Below are 22,374 nucleotides of genomic sequence, written 5' to 3' on the forward strand. Positions count from 1 at the left end.
CAATCTCTCCCTCAATGCCAGCAAAACTAAAGAGCTGGTCATCGACTTCAGGAAGCAAAGTACTGTACACACCCCTGTCAGCATCAACGGGGCCGAGGTGGAGATGGTTAGCAGTTTCAAATTCCTAGGGGTGCACATCACCAAAATCTGTTCTGGTCCACTCATGTCGACGCTATCACCCAAGAAAGCACAACAGCGCCTATACTTCCTCAGGAAACTAAGGAAATTCGGCATGTCCACATTAACCCTTACCAACTTTTACAGATGCATTATAGAAAGCATCCTCTCGGGCTGCATCACGGACTGGTATGGCAACTGCTCAGCCCAGGACCGCAATGAACTTCAGAGAGTCGTGAATAGTGCCCAGTCCATCACATGAACATGCCTCCCATCCATGGACTCTATCTACACATCCCGCTGCGGGGGAAAGCAGGCAGCATAATCAAGGATCCCTCCCACCCGCCTTACTCACTTTTCCAACATCTTCCATCGGGCAGGAGATACAGAAGTCTGAGAACACGGACGAACAGACTCAAAAACAGCTTCTTCCCCACTGTCACCAGACTCCTAAATGACCCTCTTATTGACTGACCTCATTAACACTACACCCTGTATGCTTCACCCGATGCCAATGCTTATGTAGTTCCATTGTATATCTTGTGTTGCCCTATTATGTATTCTCATGTATTTTCTTGAATTGTGTTTAATTCCCTTTTCTACCATGTACTGAATGATCTGTTGAGCTGCTTGCAGAAAAATACTTTTCACTGTACCTCGGTACACGTGACAATAAACAAATCCAATCCAATCCAATCCAGTTGGACTTCCTCAAAAGAAGGTTCTTCAGTGCAACAAGAATGCAGCTTTCCTGTTCTCGGTCAGCGGGTCAAACTCGGTGTCCTGTTTCTGTGGTGTAGTGCAGAATGAATGTTTACTTTACATTCAAAAAATCCTGGATTGGAAACCACGTAACAATATTGTCAAATCTCATTCGTTTAAGTGTTTGGGAAAAGTTGCATAATTGACATTTTCATTGTCACACATCCCGAATAACCCTTGAACTGAGTTAATCTGCCGTGTGGAACCCCGGTCCCCAGAGCTTCAGCATTATTCTCTGCATTGCCAGTTTAGTGGCAATAACACAACTCAACACCAACCATCGCCCCCAGTGAATCCGCTCTCGATTATTGCCTGAATATAATATCTGACAAAGCAAATGTCATTTGCTCTCATATATGTCGGAAAATGCATTCAGGAGAAGCAGAAGTGCTGAAAATTGCCGGCACACTGAGCAGGAACACAGATGCTCCTATATTGACTCGGCACAAATATTAACAGTTCGTTCAATGGCGATTAATGCAGTTTAGAGGCTGGGAATGTCTCTGTTAATATATTAAATTGATTAAAACTAAAAGACCGGCTGGGAATACTGCGGAGAGTAATTCACCCCCTCCCCCACTTTCCAGCGTCCTCACCATCAGCAGTCACAAGTCAGGAATTCAATGGCTCAAAGGGCAAAGCTGGCTGGGTGGACTGGCCATGCGAAATGACTGGGTTACGAGGGGTGTGGGCCGAGTTAGGGTGCCTTTTCCAAGGGTCGGTGGAGACTCGGTGGGCCGAATGGTCTCCTCCTGCACTGTAGGGATTGTATGATTCCACCAATATTGATCTCCTTCAGATCCTCCCTCTCACTAAACCCTCCATTCCCAACATTTCTGCCATCTGATTTGTGTCAGTTTCTGTCTCTTTAGAATATACTGGAATTTGTCAAAAAGACTACTAAATTGGGTTAAAGTTAATAAATAAGAATTTTTTTCATGGACTTGGCAAACTGATGTGGAAAAATTTACCACGAGCCAGCCAGGAGTCGAACCTGAAATCTCCTGATCCGTAGTCAGGCGCGTTATCCATTACGCCACTGCTCCACAGCAAAATGAAGCTATTGAAAATTGGTTCAGTACGTCACACATACTATTTATCCAAAGTGTTTCACAACTCTCTGGATTCTGTCAGCATCTCCACCCCCCCCCCCCCCCCCCCCCCCCGGGCGGGTTGGATTGGAGTCGGGGTTGAATTTGGTGACAATGTAAAATACACCAATGCTGTTCCCAGCCTGGGCGGTCATCCCCGAAAAACAGAAAGAATGGGCTGCCAGTTGTGGGATCGTGTCCAGTGTCTGTTTGTGGGGAAATGCAGTTGGTGAATGGCCAGGCTGGAGTAACACTGACCAGGACATAAAACAACAAGTGAATGAATTTAAGTTTGGAAATTCTGGACAAACTGCAGGCTCTGTTTCCCCTGCTGCCTTTATTCCCCTGGAACTGATACTCTCATTTTCTGTTTCCATCAAATGTCCGAACGCTGCAAAGTTCCGATCACGTCCACCAGAGGGCGACATGGCCACATGTTTCCTCCTCATCAAATACCCGCCATAATATTCACCTTAAGTTGCTGTCTCAGTCAATGGTTCCTCTCTGCTTTCAAACATACGAGCAGGTGAAATAGATGCAGAAGTTGGCCATTCGGCCCCTTCAGGCTGTCCTACCATTCAATAAGATGTGGAGATGCGGGCGTTGGGCTAGGGTGAGCACAGTAAGAAGTCTTCCAACACCAGTTTAAAGTCCAACAGGTTTGTTTCAAACACGAGCTTTCTCAGGTGTGTAAAGAGGTGGGTTGTACCACCAGATATATAGACAACAGTCAATGATACAAAGACTGGCATTCATTGTATCACCTTGCATCACTGACTGTCGATATATGTGGTTATGGACCCCACCTCTTCATTCACCCGATGAAGGAGCAGTGCTCCGAAAGCTAGTGATTGGAAACAAACCTGTTGGACTTTAACCATGATGTGGAGATGCCGGCGTTGGACTGGGGTGAGCAAACCTGTTGGACTTTAACCTGGTGTTGTAGGACTTTAACCTGGTGTTGAAAGACTTCTTACTGTTCAATAAGCTGGCTGCCCGGTTTGTGTTTCGAATCCCACATTCCCATCATGCAAACAGACCACATTTGATTCTGTGATACTAACTGGTTTGTTTTATAGCATGATACACACACGGTAGCACATACAAACAGATGCGATAGAAGCAGAAGTCGGCCATTCGGTCCCTTCAGCCTGTTCTGCTATTCACTGAGACCATGACTGGTCTGTTTGCGTTTCGAATTCCACATTCCCATCATGCAAACAGACGAAATAAGCTTCTGTGAAACTGAATATTCTGTTTTCTAGAATGATACAGCACATGTGCAGAGTTCGAAAGAAGCTCAACAGCCACTCGAGGAACAGCAGCGCATCTTTCCACTGGGCTCAATACAGCTTTCACACTCAGTGTGTGTTCAGCAGTTTCACACTGTAAATGATGCACCCATTCTGTGTGTCCTTACATCGCAGATTTGGATTTGAATCTTGTTTCCACTTGTTCTTTGTGTCCGGGCGGCAGTTGTTGATCAATCTGCCATCGATAGCTCCTCCAGACACATCTTTTGTTTATTTGTTTCTTCCATTGCGCTAACAGAGAGCTGGCACAGACACGGCGGCCGGAATGGCCTCATACTGTGGTGTCATCATTCTCTGATTTGATGTTAACCTAACTCTGTGGCCAGGGAAGCCAAGGCCTTTTCTCATTTAATCTCTCCTGACTTGCCCCCTATCAGAGCCCTTTCCTGTTGTTCTGTTTCCTCCCTCCGGGATTTCACTTGCTTCTAATTTTCTATATGTCTAGCCTTTCCCGGTTTCAATGGAAGTTGACCTTTTTTTCCCGTGTCCACAAATGCTGCCTGACTGCCTGAGATTTCCCAGCATTTTCCGCATGTAGCTGTTTGGTTGTGGGTGGCAATGAAAGTATCTGTTGCCTAAATCACCTGCTTCTTACCGGCTCGTTGGTCTAGGGGTAAGATTCTCGCTTCGGGGTTTGTACTGCATGAAAATGTGAGAGGTCCCGGGTTCAAATCCCGGATGAGCCCTTTGAAGTTATTTTTTATTGGCCAGCAGCACGTTTTGTTCATTTCTTTCCGGTGCAGACAGCGGGATCGGTTCACGGTGGGTTTGCTTTGAGAAGCTGAGCTCACACTGCAGAGAATCAATACGTCCCCGAGAAAATCGAGACATTTTCAAAAAGCTTGTCTGTGAGTGGACATTCACTTATCTCTATTCACTAATCCAGGTGACCCCATGATGGTGGATTCAGGCAGCTGTGTGTCTGTTTCATTTGATTCATTCGGGGATGTGAATATCACTGGCGAGGCCAGGATTTATTGCCCAGAACTCTTTGCCCTTGAGAAGGTGATAGCGAGCTGCTTCCTGAACCGCTGCAGTTCATTGGTGTAGGTACACCTACAGTGCTGTTAGGGAGGGAGTTAGAACATAGAACATAGAACATAGAACAGTACAGCACGGAACAGGCCCTTCGGCCCTCGATGTTGTGCCGAGCCATGATCACCTTACTCAAACCCACGGTTCCAGGATTATTTCCCAGTCACATTGAAGGCACAGCCGATATATTTCCAAGTAATAATAATCTTAATCACTGTCACAAGTAGTCTTACATTAATAATGCAATGAAGTTACTGTGAAAATGGTCAGGATGGGGAGTGGCCGGGAAGGAAACTTTCAGGGTGTCGGGGTCTTGGGTTTGAAAGGTGCTGTCTGAGATGCCTTTGGTGAGTTCCTGCACCCATCCAGGTAAGTGGAGAGTATTCCATCACACTCCTCACTTGTGCCTTGTAGATAGTGGGCAGGTTTTGTGGGGTTAGGAGGTGAGTTACTCGCTGCAGGATTCCCAGCCTCTGACCTGCATTTGTCGCCATTGAACGAACTGTTAATATTTGTGCTGAGTCAAAATAGGAGCATCTGTGTTCCTGCTCAGTGTGCCGGCAATTTTCAGCTGATCCCGAATGCATTTCGAGGTACATGTCAGAGCGAATGACACATGCTTGTACGTTATTATATTCAGGTGATATTGGACAGTGGATTCACTGGGGGAGTGGCTGGTGGGGAATAGTGTAACTGGCTCTGGACCAGGTAATATTGGACAGTGGATTCACTGGGGGAGTGGCTGGTGGGTGAATAGTGTAACTGGCTCTGGACCAGGTAATATTGGACAGTGGATTCACTGGGGGAGTGGCTGGTGGGTGAATAGTGTAACTGTCTCTGGACCAGGTAATATTGGACAGTGGATTCACTGGGGGAGTGGCTGGTGGGTGAATAGTGTAACTGGCTCTGGACCAGGTAATATTGGACAGTGGATTCACTGGGGGAGTGGCTGGTGGGTGAATAGTGTAACTGGCTCTGGACCAGGTAATATTGGACAGTGGATTCACTGGGGGAGTGGCTGGTGGGTGAATAGTGTAACTGGCTCTGGACCAGTAAAGCAGAGAACCAGGCTGAAGCTCCGGGGATCGGGGTTCCACACGGCAGATTCACTCAGCGACCCAATTCAACTGTGTTTCTCTGCGGGTTTAAACCGAGGGCCTTAATGTTGTAAAGCAAACATGATAATCCCTACACCACAGAAACAGGGAACATCGCTTAGCGCACTGACCGAGAATAGTAAACTGTGTCTCCTTATTGCACTGAAGGACCTTCTATTGTCAGAATGCTATTCAACTGAAAACTTAGACAAGTGGCAGAGAAATCGATCCGACATTAGAATCATAAAATGTCAGCACATTAGAAAAGCATTCAGAATTAACATGTGTGAACTCTGACTGCGATTCCTGCCATTCTCCATCACAGAGTATTTTGCAGGGTATCATTTGAAACTTTGCGGGTGTAAGGTAATGCATTCGCTTAACTATTGAACAACAAATAGCAAGGATACAACTCATCTGCAAATTAGACGAGTAACGTCAATAATGTTTCGAATAAGGGAAATTCCCCCCACCAATGCCCCCCCCCCCCCCCCCCCAGCTGAACAATCTGCTCCCTGTTCCTCCTGACCTTTGGCTCCCTGCTTACCTTTGTTCTGCCATTAACACATTCTCATCTCTTAATGCGTCATCAGCACCTTTCTTAGCCTTGAGCACCGCCTTTTGCATTCCCTTTGTCTTTCCTTCCAAGGCACCTTAGTCATCCTCCACCTATCGCTGGCCCCCTATCCAGCCCCAATGTTCCCCTCCCCCTCCCCACAGTATCAATCTGACCCGATTTCCAGTTCTCCAGCTTTGACAGAGTTACCCAGACTCGGAACGGCAGCTGCCATCTCTCTCCACAGAGACTGTCAGCCCTGCTGGGAGGGTCCAGTATTTGTGTTTCTGATTCAGATTCCAGCATCCACAGTAAGTTGCTTTTATTGTACATTTAAACATGTTTGAAATGGTGATTGAATTTGTTCGTCTGCATCTGCAAACCCATTAAATTCTGTTGTGCATGAACAAACTGCTAATATGTGAACTGTGTCAAAATGGGAACATCTTTTTTCTTCTCATTGCGTCCTGAACATTCCGCTAATATTCAGTTTCAAAATTAGTTTGTGCAAACTTTCCTCACACTAAATGAGACAGATGTCTCAACTTTCAAAAGATAAATTTAGGAATACCGAATTACTCTTTTTTATCCAATTAAGGGACCAATCTGCACATTTTTTGGGTAGTGGGTGCGGAACCAACGCAAACACGGGGGGGGGGGGGCGGGGGGATGTGCAAACTCCACACGGACAGTGACCCAGAGCCAGGATTGAACCCCAGCAGATGTCTCAACTGACAAGACTATAAGATTCAGAACTTAGTCTGCACTTCAAATGTAAAAGCATTTATTCAGCAATACTTTCTGTTCAATCATGTAATGTCCCATTAATCAGGGCAGCATGGTGGCGCCGTAATTAGCACTGCTGCCTCATGGCACCGAGGTCCCAGGTTCGATCCCGGCTCAGGGTGGAGTTTGAACATTCTCCCCCTGTTTGCGTGGGTTTCGCCCCCACAACCCAAAGATGTGCAGAGTAGATGGATTGGCCATGCTAAATTACCCTTAATTGGGAAAATGAATTGGGTATTCTAAAAAAAAAATTTAATGTTCCATTACTCCAAATATATTATTTTTTGAAAGTAAATGTCCTGATTTGAAATCGAGACTCTGAAATATAGAACAAAAATATAAAACAGCAAATGTGACTGACAAACGAAATCCAGCCACTGGGTAATACATGTTTACAAGTTCATTGTGAGATTGACCACAGTCAGTTTATAAACACAGTCACAGGTCAGAGATTTAAGAATGATATCTTTATTATATTTGACCCTCTTTGTTCCGGGTATGATACATTCTGCAGCCTAAATCGCGTTCATGTATAAGAAAGGAAGGGCGACAGCAAATCATAGAACATAGAACAGTACAGCACAGAACAGGCCCTTCAGCCCTCGATGTTGTGCCGAGCAATGATCACCCTACTTAAACCCACGTAACCCGTAACCCAACAATCCCCCCATTAACCTTACACTACGGGCAATTTAGCATGGCCAATCCACCTAACCCGCACATCTTTGGACTGTGGATGGATTGACTGTGGATGCACTGAGCTTGGATTCCCACATCTCCCTGAGTGGCTTTTCCTGTTTCTCTATCATTAAGGCCGAATCTTTCAAAAAGCTGGTTCAGTTAAGTCTTTGGAATTTCCTCTCAGTCAGTTACAGTATCGTTTGTGTCTGTCCTTTTGAGTACACATTACTATAAGACATTCTTCAATCTGGCCTGTTGCATTTGCTGATCCCAATGCCATCTACTCTGCATTGGAGAGACTAAATGCCGACTGGGTGACCGCTTTGCAAAACACCTTCGCTCCATGGACAAGCTGGTGGCACACTCTCCTGTCGCTTGCTATTTCAACTCACTGTCCTGCTCTCATGTCCACATGTCCGATCTTGGCCTGCTGCAATGTTCCCATGTAGCTCAGCGCAAAGCCAAGGAACCAATTACAGCCTTGCGGACTTAACCTTCAGTTCAACAACTTCAGACTGAAATCTCTCCTCCTCCTTCATCATTTACACCTCTTTAACCTGTGATTATCCCTCTCCCTGGATCTGCAATGATTTGATTACCTGCAAATGCTCGCATTCCAAGCATTGTCCAGCATCTCTGACTTTGTCTATATAAATGTTTCTGGAACATACCTCGCCATTCACCTGAGGAAGGAGCTGCGCTCCGAAAGCTCGTGTTTGAATCAAACCTGTTGGACTTTAACCTGGTGTTGTAAGACTTCTTACTGTGCTCACCCCAGTCCAACGCCGGCATCTCCACTTCATCATTTTCCACTGATCTGTTTTCCCTTTAACATTACCCCCCTCTGCTCCACAGCTCCTGAGCAATCTGCTCCCTGTTCCTACTGTCCTTTGACACGCTGCTTACCTTTGTTCTGTCATTAACACATTGTAATCTCTGAATGCGCCACTATTAGCGGCCTTTTTAGCCTTGATCACCGTCATTTACATTCCCTTTGTCTTTCCATCTAAGACATCTTTGTCAATCTTTATTGGCCCTCGATCCAGCCCCAATGTTCCACTACCCAGGCAACCCCCCCCCCCCCCCCCCCCCCCCCCCCCCCACCTCTCCACCCCCAACAGAATAAAATCAGCAAATTACTGCGGGTGCTGGAATCTGAAACGAAAGAGAAAATGCTAGAAAATCTCAGCAGGTCTGGCAGCATCTATAGGCAGGGCTGCATGTTCTCTGTAGGGCAACGTCAAAGTGTGATTGGACTCAAAGCATTAACACAGCAATTATGTTACTGTGAAAATTCCCTAGTCACCACACTCCGGCGCCTTTTTGGGTAGACAGAGCGATAATTCAGAATGTTCAATTCACCTAACAGCACAACTTTCAGGAATTGTGGGAGGAAACCCATTAAGACACGGGAGAACGGGCAGACTCTGCACAGACAGTGACCCAAGCAGGAATCAGTCCCACCATCCCAGGAATCAGTCCCACCATCCCAGGAATCATTCCCACCATCCCTTTGCTTCACTTCCTCTTTAGCGAGATCATCGTTCCTCAGATAAGGAGACTAACACGGCACACAATATTCCAGCTGTGGCCTCACCAAAGCCCTGTATAATTGCAGCAAGACAAACTAGGAGCCGACCCCTCGAGCCTGCTCCTTACATACAAACTAGGAGTAGGCCCCTCGAGCCTCCTCCTTACACACAAACTAGGAGTCGGCCCCTCGAGCCCGCTCCTTATACACAGACTAGGAGTCGGTCCCTCGAGCCTGCTCCTTACACACAAACTAGGAGTCGGCCCCTCGAGCCTGCTCCTTACAAACTAGGAGTCGGCTCCTCGAGCCTGCCCCTTACACACAAACTAGGAATCGGCCCCTCGAGCCTGCTCCTTACACACAAACTAGGGGTCGGCCCCTCGAGCCTGCTCCTTATACACAAACTAGGAGTCGGCCCCTCGAGCCTGCTCCTTACAAACTAGGAGTCGGCCCCTCTCGCCTGCTCCTTACATAAAAACTGGGACTCGGTCCCTGGAGCCTGCTCCTTCCACACAGACTAGGAGTCGGCCCCTCGAGCCTGCTCCTTACACACAGACTAGGAGTCGGCCCCTCGAGCCTCCTCCTTACACACAAACTAGGAGTTGGCTTCTCAAGCCGGCTCCATCAATCAAAAATTTTAACCTCAACTTCACATTCCTGCCAACCCCGATAATCTTTCACCCTCTTGCTTATCAAGAATCTATCCACCTCTGCCTTAAAAATATTCAAAGACGGGGCAGCACGGTGGTGCAGTGGTTAGCACTGCTGCCTCACGGCGCCAAGGTTCAAGGTTCGATCAAGGCTCTGGGTCTCTGTCTGTGTGGAGTTCGCACATTCTCCCTGTGGTTGTGTAGGTTTCGTCCCCCACAACCCAAAGATGTACAGAGTAGGCGGGTTGGTGACGCTAAATTGCCCCTTAATTGTTAAAAATGAATTGGGCACTTTAAATGTATTTTTAAAAAAATATTTAAGGACTCTGCTTCCACTGCATTTTAAGGACGGAAGTTCCAAAGTCATAGAATCCCGACAGTGGAGAAGGAGCCCATTCGGCCCATCAGGTCTGCACCAACCCTCTGAAAGAGCAGCCCACCCAGGCCCACCCCACCCATGCCTACTCCAACTTCATAACCCCACCCAACACCCACGTCCTTGGAGACGAAGTGGCAATTTAGAAAGGCCAAATCCACCTAACCTGGCTAATCCACCTAACCTGGCTAATCCACCTAACCTGGCTAATCCACCTAACCTGGCCAATCCACCTAACCTGGCTAATCCACCTAACCTGGCCAATCCACCTAACGCGTAACCAGCGCCACCACACTGCCACCTAACCGGCCAATCCACCTAACCTGGCCAATCCACCTAACCTGGCTAATCCACCTAACCGGCAATCCACTTAACCCGGCCAATCCACCTAACCCGGCCAATCCACCTAAACCCGGCCAATCCACTAACCCGGCCAATCCACCTAACCGGCCAATCCACCTAACCCGGCCAATCCACAAACCTCAACCTAACCGGCTAATCCACCTAACCGGTACCCACCTAACCCCCAATCACCTAACCCGGCCCATCCACCTAACTGGCTAATCCCCCTAACCTGGCCAATCCACCTAACCTGGCCAATCCACCTCACCTGGCCATCCACCTAACCTGGCTAATCCACCTACCTGGCTGATCCCACCTACCTGGGCCAATCCACCTAACCCTGCACATCTTATGACCTCTGTGAGGAATCCGGAGCACCCGGAGGAACCCAGAACAGGGAGAACGTGCAAACTCCACACAGTCACCCAGGGCCTGGAATTGAACCTGGATCCTTGGTGCTGTGATGCAGCAGTGCTAACCACTGTGCCACCTCCTGTTTTACAACCCTCAAGAGAGAAAAATATCTTCATCACCATCTGAAATGGATGACCCCTCATTTTGCAACAGTGACCTTCTTGTTCCAGATTCTCCCACAAGAGGAACCATCCTCTCCACATCCACTCTGTCAAGATCCCTCCGGATCTTATATCGTTCACTCCAGGTGTGGTGAGTGTGATTCACACCGGATTATAATCTGTAGATACATGTGCCTATATTGTAAGTGCAGTTGCACTACCTGACCACCAGGGGGAGTAGCTCTTGGAATGCTCGGGAATTGTACTGGGCTGCTCCCTTGGTTCCGCACAGGACTCCTCCCCCTGGAGATGCTGTATAAAGATCAGTGCCACATGGTCAGCCGGCCAGTTCACCGAAAGTTCAATGGCTAACCGGCTGGCTCTGTTGAGAGTATATTAAAACCGCTATTCTAATCCTACAAGCCCGTGTCCATAGAATTGTTGGTTCCAACACCAGGTTTTACCCAGAACTTTAAATCTGTATCCCGACTGCTTGTACGATCAGTGAATGGAAACAGAGTTTCTTTGTCCACCCAATGGAAATCTGGCATAATCTTGTGTCCCTGAATCAAATCTTCCCTCAACCTCCTTTGCTGGATCCATTCTGGTAAACCTCCTCTGCACCTTCTCCAAGAACCTTCAAATCCTTCCTGAAAAGTGGTGACCAGAGCTTTATAAAGATTCATAGAATAGAATTGGAGCCATAGAATTCCTACAATGCAGAAGGAGGCCATTCAGCCCATCAAGTCTGCAATGATTCTCTGCAAGGGCACCCTGTTTAGGCCCACACCCCTACCCTGTAACCCCATAGCCCCACCTAACCTGCACATCCCTGGACACTAAGGGGTAATTTATCAAGGCCAATTCACCTAACTTTCCCTTCTTTGGACTGTTAGAGGAAACCTGAGCACCGGGTGGAAACCCACGCAGACACGGGGAGAAAGTGCAAACTCCACACACACAGTCACCAAGGCCGAAATTGAACCCGGGTCCCTGGCGCTGTGAGGCAGCAGTGCTAATAATCGTGCCACCAGAAGCATAGTTTTGGGATCAATATTACTGTTTATGAATAAAAGCAAATTACTGTGGATGCTGGAATCTGAAGCCAAAGAGAAAATGCTGGAACATCTCAGCAGGTCTGGCAGCATCTGTAGGGAGAGAAAAGAACTAACAAAGGACCATCTGGACTCAACATGAGATCTTTTCTCTCCCTACAGATGCTGCCAGACGTGCTGAGATGTTCCAGCATTATCTCCTCGGTTATTGTTTATGAAGCTCAAGATCGAATTTCCTTTGCCATCTATTCTCTTTAATATGACTTGTAGATGTACAAAATCCCTCTTCACCTCTCTCTCATTCCTCCCAAAGAGGCCAGTTGGGTTTTTATGACAATCCAGCAGTTTTCATGGTCACTTTTTCCCAGTGCCGGCCCCACAAATGACCAGATTCATTCAGCTCAATTTCACAACCTGCCTTTGTGTTTTTGTGGGTTCTCTCACTCCCTATTTTCTGTTTTCAATCAGTATCACAGGGTGTTCGAAGGGGAGGCTTCAAAGTCCGGAAACTCAAACCAAGCATCACATCAGGATCTGACAGAGCCCTCAATTTATCATATCCTGAATATCAGCGGATTTTGAACATGGAAGAAAAAAGCATCATTCACAGTGGGGAGAACCCGTACACGTCATCAGGCCCCATGAGACAGAAATGCAGCCGCACTGAGGAGAAACCGTGGAAATGTGCGGACTGTGGGAAAGGATTCACTTACCCATCCAGCCTGGAAACTCATCGACGTGTTCACACTGGGGAGAGACCATTCACCTGCTCCACGTGTGGGAAGGGATTCACTGACTCATCCACACTGCGGAAACACCAGCGAGTTCACACAGGGGAGAGGCCATTCACCTGCACCGAGTGTGGGAAGGGATTCACTCGGTCATCCAACCTGCTGATTCACCAGCGTGTTCACACTGGGGAGAGACCGTTCACCTGCTCCACGTGTGGGAAGGGATTCACTGAGTCATCCACACTGCGGAAACACCAGCGAGTTCACACTGGGGAGAGACCGTTCACCTGCATCGAGTGTGGGAAGGGATTCACTGACTCATCCACACTGCGGAAACACCAGCGTGTTCACACTGGGGAGAGACCATTCACCTGCTCCGCCTGTGGGAAGGGATTCACTCGGTCATCCCACCTGCTGATTCACCAGCGTGTTCACACTGGGGAGAGACTGTTCACCCGCATCGAGTGTGGGAAGGGATTCACTTGGTCATCCCACCTGCTGAGTCACCAGCGAGTTCACACTGGGGAGAGACTGTTCACCCGCATCGAGTGTGGGAAGGGATTCACTGACTCATCCACACTGCGGAAACACCAGCGTGTTCACACTGGGGAGAGACCATTCACCTGCTCCGCCTGTGGGAAGGGATTCACTCGGTCATCCCACCTGCTGATTCACCAGCGTGTTCACACTGGGGAGAGACTGTTCACCCGCATCGAGTGTGGGAAGGGATTCACTTGGTCATCCCACCTGCTGAGTCACCAGCGAGTTCACACTGGGGAGAGACCGTTCACCTGCATCGAGTGTGGGAAGGGATTCACTGACTCATCCACACTGCGGAAACACCAGCGTGTTCACACTGGGGAGAGACCATTCACCTGCTCCGCCTGTGGGAAGGGATTCACTCGGTCATCCCACCTGCTGATTCACCAGCGTGTTCACACTGGGGAGAGACCGTTCACCTGCTCCACGTGTGGGAAGGGATTCACTCAGTCATCCCACCTGCTGAGACATCACCGAGGCCACAAGTAACCACAGTGATTGGATTTTGCTGTGAACTCACATTCAGGACTGAACCATGTTCATTTGGGTCTCTTTCTGCTGATAACAAACTCCAGCCCATTTACAGGGGCTAATATTCTGGCTGAAAGTTAAATAAATTAGAATTATGTTAAATTCAGTGTTGAAATGTTTTAATATCTCTGACACAAGTTAGTTCCTTTTGAAGTACTCTCGCTCTCCCCTCATTTCCAACAAGATGTGTGAGGAGCTTGCGGAGCTTCTTTGTGACTGAGATTGAGTCAATCCGATCAGCTGCCTCTGCTGCTTCCCTCCCTTCCACGAGCCCACCGGACCGAACTGTCTCTAAATTTCATCCTTTTGACTTCTGGTGCCGGCCATAGAGTAGGAGGTCGCGCATTTGGGAGCTCCCGCTCGTGACGGACCTTTTGAACCTTTTCACCCGATTTGTTTCGGAATTCTATTAGAAACATCGGTGGAGAGTGAGACAGTGAGGAGAAATCCCCACCAGTATGTGGAGCCGTGGACCAGAAACGGTCGTCCAAGAAGAAGGAAGTGCAGTGGGGGAGGGGGTGGTGAGCAGGTGGTAAGTTTGTTAAGGGGGGTTGGGATTCTTCTGCTGCTCAGAGTGGGGCGGAGGGGGAAGCGGGAGCTGCTCTGCTGACAGAGGAGAAACTGTTGCTGAGAGACAAAAGGGGAGGTCGAGGACAGTGGATGCCCGAAGGCGGGCCAACGGAGGTGAGGGACGCGAGCAGGAGGCTGGCCTAAGAAGGGTGATCAGTACATGGAACGTTAGAGGGCTGAATGGGCTGGTTAAGAGGGCTCACATGTTCACACATTTGAAGGGATTGAAGAAGAAAGTGGCAATGTTACAGGAGACACACCTGAGAGCAATAGATCAGACCAGATTGAGGAAGGGATGGGTCAGCCAAGTATTTCATTTCAGTGCTGGACTCATAAGACGAGGGGGGGGTCGCCATCCTGATCAACAAACGGGTGGCATTTGAGGCAGGGAGAATAGTGGTGGATGTAGGGGCAAGTTCATCATGGTGAGGAGGGGGGGGGTTCGAGGTCAACGACAGGGAGGGTGCCAGCAGTAGCGAAGGAACTAAAGGGGTTCATAGAGTAAATTGGGGGGGGGGGGAAGAGACCCGTGGAGGTTCGGATGGCCAAGAGTGAAGGAATTTTCTTTTTTTCTCCCATGTGCACAAAGCGTACTGCCGGATCGACTTCTTTATTCTGAGCATGGTTCTGCTGGTGGGGGTGGTTGATACCAAATATTCGGCAATTGCTCTGTCGGACCATGCCCCACATTGGGTGGATTTACGGGTAAGGAGAGAGGGCAGCGTCCGCAATGGAGGTTAGGTGTGGGACTGTTAGCGGATGAGGGGGTGTGCGGGCGGGTGAGGGAATCTATCCAGAACTATTTGGAAATAAATGACACGGGGGATGTCTCGGCAGCAACGGTTTGGGAAGCGCTGAAGGCAGTGGTTAGGGGGGAAAAGGTGGAGCGAGCAGAGAGGGATAGGGTAGTTGGGGAAATACTCCAGGTGGACAGGACATATCCGGAGGCGGGGTTATTGAAGGAGTGGCAGGGGCTACAAATGGAGTTTGAGCTGTTATCTGGAGGGAAGGCGGAGGAGCAACTGAGGAAGTCAAGGGGGGAGCGGTATACGAGTATGGTGAGAAGGCCAGTACGATGCTAGCGCACGAGCTGAGGAAAAGGGAGGCGGCCAGGGAGATAGGAAGGTTGAAGGACAGAGGTGGGAACCCGGTCTTGGACCCAGCAGGGGTGAACGGGGTGTTTAAGGAGTTTTATAGCAAGTTATATGAGTCAGAACCCCAGCTGGGGTAGAGGGGATGAGGCAGTTTCTGGGTGAGTTGAAGTCCGAAGGAAGGACTGGTGGAGGGGTCGGGAGCCCCGACTTGGAATTGAAGAAATAGTAGAAGGGCTGGGGGCCAGGCATTGGGTAAGGCCCCGGGATCGGACAGCTACCCAGTTGAATTTTATAAGAAGTTCTCGGAGGTGCTGAGCCCGCTGCTGGTGAGGGTTTTTAATGAGGCAAAGGAGCGGGGTTCCTTCCCCCAACAATGTCACAGGCCTCGATCCTGAAGCGGGAGAAGGACCCTGAGCTATGCGGGTCATATAGGCCAATCTCCCTATTGAACGTGGATGCCAAACTGTTGGCCAGAATATTGGCCTCAAGGCTAGAGGGCTATGTCCGTGAGGTGATAAGGGAAGACCAGACGGGGTTTGTGAAGAGCAGGCAACTTACGGCCAATGTCAGAAGGCTCTTAAACGTTATGAGAGGTGGGAGAGGGAAAGGTATTGGATATCTACAAAGAACTCATGGAGTCGGAGGAAACTCAGATAGAGGAGCTAAAGGGCAAATGGGAAGAGGAGCTCTGGGGAGGGATAGAGGCAGGTCTGTGGGCGGATGCCTTGAGCAGAGTCAATACGTCCTCATCATGTGCCAGGCTCAGCCTGATACAATTTATGGTCGTTCACAGGGCAGACATTTTTAAAAAAAATTTAGAGTACCCAATTTATTTTTTCCAATTAAAGGGCAATTTAGCGTGGCCAATCCACCTAGTCTACACATCTTGGGGTTGTGGGGGCGAAACCCACGCAAGCACAGGCAGAATGTGCAAACTCCACACGGACAGTGACCCAGAGCCGGGATCGAACCTGGGACTTTGGCGCCATGAGGCAGCGATTCTAACCACTGTGCCACCGTGCTGCCCTGTTCACCGGGCACACATGCCGGTGGCCCGGATGAGCAGGTTTTTTGGGGTAGAGGAGAGGTGGGGTGGGGGGGGGGGGGTCAGCAAGTCATGTCCATATGTTCTGGGCCTGCCTGAAGCTTGGGGGATTCTGGCAGGGTTTTGCAGATGTCATGTCCACGGCCCTAAAAACACGGGTGGTGCTGAGCCCAGAGGTGCCGGATTTTGGAGTGTCGGGAGTCCAGGGGGCGAGAGAGGCTGATGTCTTGGCCTTTGCCTCCCTGGTAGCCCGGAGACGGATATTGCTAGCGTGGAGGGACCCGAAGCCCCCGGAATCAGAGATCTGGGTTAGCGACGTGGCTGGGTTTCTCAGACTTGAAAAATCAAGTTTGCCCTCAGAGGGTCAACGCTCGGTTTCATCAGGAGGTGGCAGCCGTTTGTCGACTTCTTTAGAGAAAATTAACTGTCAGCAGAGGCAAAAAACTTAAAGGGGGGTAGTTAGGCTATTCTCTGTTGAGGGTAGGAGGGACTTGTTAGGGATGGAGATGATTTATGCATGATGTTTTATGTGGATTTGTATTGTTTACTGTTGTCACTTATTATTATAAAATTACAAAACCTTAACAAAATGTATTTTTTTTAAAAATCAACATCACCAAAATCAGATCATCTGCTCATTGCCACATTGCTGTTTGTGGCATCTTGCTTTGTGGAAATTGGCTGCTGCATTTCCTATAACAGTGACGACACTTCAGAAGCTCTTTGGGACATGCTGGGGTTATGAAAGGCGCTACAGAAGTGCAAGTTTTAAATTGAAGATTGATGCTTTCTGACATCCCCAATTAATAAATTTGCTTTGGTTCGGACAAGACTTTAACCAATTAAATCAAAGGCAGAATTCTGGACAGTAAATTTAAAAAGGAGTTTTTTTAAAGAAAAGCTTTACTGACTGACTTGAAGACATTGACGTTTACAACTTCATGGCAGTGATCAGTCTGTGGAAGCGTAACCCTCCCTGGCTCCTTTGACACCTAATTTCCTTGGAACTCGGCCTCGAGAGTCTCCAGTACTTGGCCAACAAGGAAGACCTTCGGAACCTCGACCTTTACCCCCAAAGTGACCATTACCTCATGTCAGAGTTGGGCCTGTGGTAACATGACCATTGGTCAATTGGATTGGCCAATTAATTCAATTGGATCTTTAATTACTGACACCACCTTCTCTCATTACCTTTGACAGGAATACAATTGAACAGTTTCATACTATCCCTTTATCTGATTCTGTACGACCCCTTATTCAAACAGTTTCAAATGTTGAGGCTAATCAGAGTTGGAAGGTCTCCCTTGCCGGTACATTTATCCTCATCGCACATTCTTTATATACACAGCGATTAAGCTTAAGATAAATAAATCCCTTCCCACACTGAGAGCAGTTGAATGGCCTCACCACCGAGTGAATTCGCCGATGTTTCCGTAGGCTGGATGAATCAATGAATCCCTTTCCACACTGAGAGCAGGGGAATGGCCTCTCCCCAGTGTGACTGCGTCGATGAATCTCCAGCTTAGACGGGACTCTGAATCCCTTCCCACAGTCCCCACATTTCCACGGCTTCTCCATATTTTGGGTCTCCTCGTGTCGCTCCAGATTGGACAATCAGCGGAAGCCTTGTCTATGCAGTCTATACACAGAACATGTGCACTGTCTCTCCTCGCTGTGAATGGTGTGATGTTTTTTCAGGCTGTGTAACCAGTTGAAGCTCTTTCCACAGTCAGTTCACTGGAACACTCTCACTCGGATGTGTGGGTCTCCAGTCACACTCACGTTTAAAATCTTTTGAAGCCGACAGATCGGACAAACATTTCTCCTTCTCACCAATGATATTCAGAGCCCGTTGTTTTCAGATCAGAAGGAATCGAATGATTCCACACGTGATGTTTGAGATTTCTGTCTATAATTCCTCCTCTTCCAGTATCCTTTAAAAACAATTTACAAAAGTCTTCATTGTTAGTTCAGGATAGAAATTCAGAACAGACAACTCTAGTTCCTCTCTCATTCTCCAAAAGCTGTAAATCTGTAAATTCCCATACCAGCCTCCCCGGACAGGTACCAGAATGTGGCGACTAGGGGCTTTTCACAGTAACTTCATTGAAGCCTACTTGTGACAATAAGCGATTTTCATTTCATTTTTTCAAATCTCCATCCCACACAATCTCCCTCCATTCTCACTCTGCTGTATGTACTGTTCACTCTCCCAATTCTCCCGAAGATGCTGATTCATGCTGATTGACAGATTCAAGGTCAGCTCACTGCTTCCTGAACAGGACACAGATTATAATACGAGCAAAAGTAGGCCATTCGGCACACCGAGTCTGCTCAATGAGACAATAAGACCCTTGGCCGATCTACCTCAGCACCATTTTCCCACACAATCCCCATATCCGTCAATATCTTGAATATCTGGAAACCTATCAATATTTGTCTTGAACATACTTGGTGACTGAGGCTCCATATACCTCTGGGGTAGGGAACTCAGAAGCTTCACCACATCCTCAAGTGAAGAAATCCCGCTTAGTCTCAGCTTTTACGCTATTTTCCTATCTGTTCCCCATAACCCTTAACTCCATTGTCAATAAAATATCTGTCAAACTTGTGCTTCAATATATTCAATGACCCCCAGATACAACTGGTCCCTGTGGAAGGGAAATCCAAAGACTAACAACCCTTTGAGGGAAGAGATGACTGGAAATCTATAATGTAGCTAGTTTGATATTATAAGACGAGAAATAATTATATGTTTACTTTATTACAGAACCATAAATAATATATCAAATCTGTTCTATATAGGAACACGAGACATATCTCTGTCCATTATAATGTCCCTTGAAATATCAGCCAACTCCTGGGGAACTCACCCCTTTAATTGAGAACATTAGGAAAGAGACAATTCTTTTTTAAAATAAATTTAGAGTAAGCAATTTTTTTTTCCAATAAAGGTGCAATTTAGCGTGGTCAATCCACTTACCCTGCACATCTTTGGGTTGTGGAGGTGAAATCACGCAGACACGGGGAGTATGTGCAAACTCCACATGGACAGTGACCTGGGCAGGAATCGAACCTGGGTCCTCGGTGCCATGAGGCAGCAGTGCTAACCACTGCGCCACCATGCCGCCGACAGGAAAATATTTTCACCAGATAGGCTGGTGAATGGAGTGAGAAGGGGGTGAAGCTGCAGTGGTTGAACCAGTTTTGGCTGGTTCGACAAGCTGAGCTTCTCGGTCGGAATCTGGAAGGTTGGGTTTGGATTCAATTTGTGTGTCTCGGTTGGGCGCTGATGGGAAATGGGAGGGGGGCGGGTGGTTGGATGGGTTTGCTAGCTGATAACTATCAAACTGTTTTTGTTTTACTCTGAGGGTATAGGTGTGTGTGGCTGTCACCTTGGTGGACCCTTGGCCCGTACTTTTTGAAGATTTACTGGATAGTTCCTTCTGGCTGATTCCGTGATGGGGAGGGGGAGGTGGGAGATCCCTGATTCGGGGCTGGTCACCTGGAACGTAAGGGGTTTGGGTGGACCAGTGAAGAGGTTGAGGCTATGCTAAATTGCGCTTAGTGTGCAAAATTGCCCTTAGTGTTGGGTGGGGTTATGGGGATAGGGTGGGGGTATGGGCTTGGGTAGGGTGCTCTTTCCAAGAGCCGGTGGAGACTCGATGGGCTGAATGGCCTCCTTCTGCACTGTAAATTCTATGATTCCAGACCAGACTGCGGAAGGGTGAGCCAAGTGTTTCACTCGATCTTTGACAAAGGGCTCAAGGCTCTGCAATTCTAATCAATACACTTGTCCCTCTTTCATTCATTAGGATTGGCTTCCTTTTCTTTCCATCTCTGCCACCGCTTTGCCCCATCAATAAGACATTGGGACTCAAAGACTAATCCAGTTTGATGGACAAGTTGTCTCCATTCTGAACAATGGGGAACAAGCTCCTCCCACTCATTGAAACATCGCCCCGACAAAGATGAGAAACGCCCATGCGCCCTGATGCACATCCAATAAAGATGGCGGCCGTTAACCTGAGCCGGATATGAGCTGCAGCTCCACTCGGTACAAACTGGATCCCGGAAACTCTTTTCCGAGGCTCGTGCCTCACACAAGGTGCTTAGGCAACGTTTCCGTCCATCCCCGCGATCTTTCGCTCCCTCCATATCGTTAATCGTTTGTTACTAATTTTGGATCTGAAGACACAGTCCTTGTCCATTGCCATTACCCACACTGCGCATGCTTCAATCACAGCGGGCCCCGCCCCTCATTCACTCCGATTGGTTGGAGGACCAGCCGCTCCCAGTCGGTCCTCCAGCCCGCCCCTCCTCTTTCAATTGGTCTGGAGCTGCCGTCAATCACACGGGCATTGTGACGGTGACAGATGGTGAGAGCGGCCGCAGGCTCAGGCTGCCCCAGAGGATAAACAGCAAAGGATTCACTCACTTGGAGAGTAACAAACACAGTGTCTGTTCCAGTAATGAATCAAGCTGCAGTGGCAGTGAACACATCATTGGATCCAATGTAAAATCATAGATCCCAGATACTGCAGAAGGAGGCCATTCGGCCCCTCAAGTCGGCGCCCTCTGAAAGATCACTCTCCCTAGACCAATCCTTCATCCGATCCCCGTAACCCCACCCAGGGACAATTTAGTCCATCTAACATCTTTGGACTGTGGGAGGAAACCAGAACAACTGGAGGAAATCTACGCAGAGATAGGAAGAGTGTGTAAACCACACAGACAGTGACCCAGGGTCGGAATTGAACCCAGGTACCTGGCACTATGAGAAAACAGTGCTAACCACTGTGCCGCCCAATACTCTGTCAATGTTACTATTAGACAATAACCTGCCTGTTATTCCAACCCTGGTGTGTGTTTCTCTGTCACTTATTATTAGACATTATATCTGCAGTGTCAAAATCGGAACACGTTTTACTTCTCATTGCAACTTGAAAATTCAGTACTTCTGGCTTTGTTGAATGAATATTTCAGGCCGAGGGGAAATCAAATATAATAGCCGGGTAATGTAGGAGATTCGGGTGATATTCAGTAAAGTCGCCAGAGTCCTTATTGGCCACTGGCTGCTCTCCCTTTTGAGGGGGCGAGCTGCCTGGTGGCGATTTAACCTGAGGATCACCACACCTCAGGCGAGGGGTTAAATTGAGAAGACAGGCCCTTCATGAATAACCTCAGCTGATGTGAGAATTGATCACGCCCTGTTGACCTTGCTCCCCATCAAGAACCAGCTGTCAAGCCACCTGAGCTAAACTGGATGCCAAAACATTGAACTGAGAGCCAGCCAGGAGTCGAACCTGGATTCTCCTGATTTGTAGTCAGCTGCGTTATCCATTGCGCCACTGGCCCACAGTGGTGCATGGCTTTTGATATTTTTCGTTGATGAAGACCAGTTACGAGATTGAGGTAGTATTCAGCACAGACTAAACCTGAAGCATATGATGTTTCTGCCGGGTTTCGAACTGGGGACCTTTCAAATGTGAGGCGAATGTGATAGCCACTACACTACAGACACAGCTGGCAGCCAATGGACCAGTGACACATTCATCTGAACTGTCTTGTTGCAGCAGGGGCTCATTTAGCACAGTGGGCTAAATAGCTGGCTTGCAATACAGAACAATGCCAGCAGTGCAGGTTCAATTACCGTACCGGCCTCACCGAACAGGCCCCAGAATGTGGCGACTAGGTGCTTTTCAGAGTAACTTCATTGAAGCCTACTTGTGACAATAATAATTCTCATGGTTCAGCTGAGAGGCCGTGTCACTTCTTACAAAAAGACGTCTGTTTCTTGAAAGCCGATGTCTCAACTTAGAAGACCAGAAGAAATAGAACTTATATTTGTTCAGCAAATATCTAACGGAACAATGCTTTATCTTCAATTATTAATGCATCATTCTTATCTTCCTACAGAAAAAATCATCCACCTTTACTCAATATTTGTTTCATT

General features: G+C 48.1%; 1 protein-coding gene and 2 non-coding genes across 3 annotated transcripts; 2 read left to right on the forward strand and 1 right to left on the reverse strand.

The window, feature by feature from the left end:
* Window positions 1-3,879: 3,879 nt before the first annotated feature.
* Window positions 3,880-3,969, forward strand: trnap-cgg. The gene is given in 2 exon segments: window positions 3,880-3,915; window positions 3,934-3,969. It is a non-coding gene; the product is annotated as a tRNA-Pro (tRNA).
* Window positions 3,970-12,400: 8,431 nt separating this feature from the next.
* On the forward strand, window positions 12,401-13,811 carry LOC119960975 (zinc finger protein 239-like). The gene has a single exon (XM_038788523.1). The coding sequence runs from the start codon at window positions 12,492-12,494 to the stop codon at window positions 13,665-13,667; it is 1,176 nt and encodes a 391-aa protein (XP_038644451.1). The 5' UTR covers window positions 12,401-12,491; the 3' UTR covers window positions 13,668-13,811.
* Window positions 13,812-21,703: 7,892 nt separating this feature from the next.
* trnac-aca lies at window positions 21,704-21,776 on the reverse strand. Its single transcript has one exon. It is a non-coding gene; the product is annotated as a tRNA-Cys (tRNA).
* Between the last annotated feature and the right edge of the window lie 598 nt (window positions 21,777-22,374).

Source organism: Scyliorhinus canicula, unplaced genomic scaffold (assembly GCF_902713615.1).
Source record: "Scyliorhinus canicula unplaced genomic scaffold, sScyCan1.1, whole genome shotgun sequence".
NCBI lineage: Eukaryota > Metazoa > Chordata > Chondrichthyes > Carcharhiniformes > Scyliorhinidae > Scyliorhinus > Scyliorhinus canicula.

Excerpts from the sequence above, each read along its gene's own strand:
- LOC119960975 (XM_038788523.1), top strand. The coding sequence starts at position 12,492 with ATGGAAGAAAAAAGCATCATTCACAGTGGGGAGAACCCGTACACGTCA.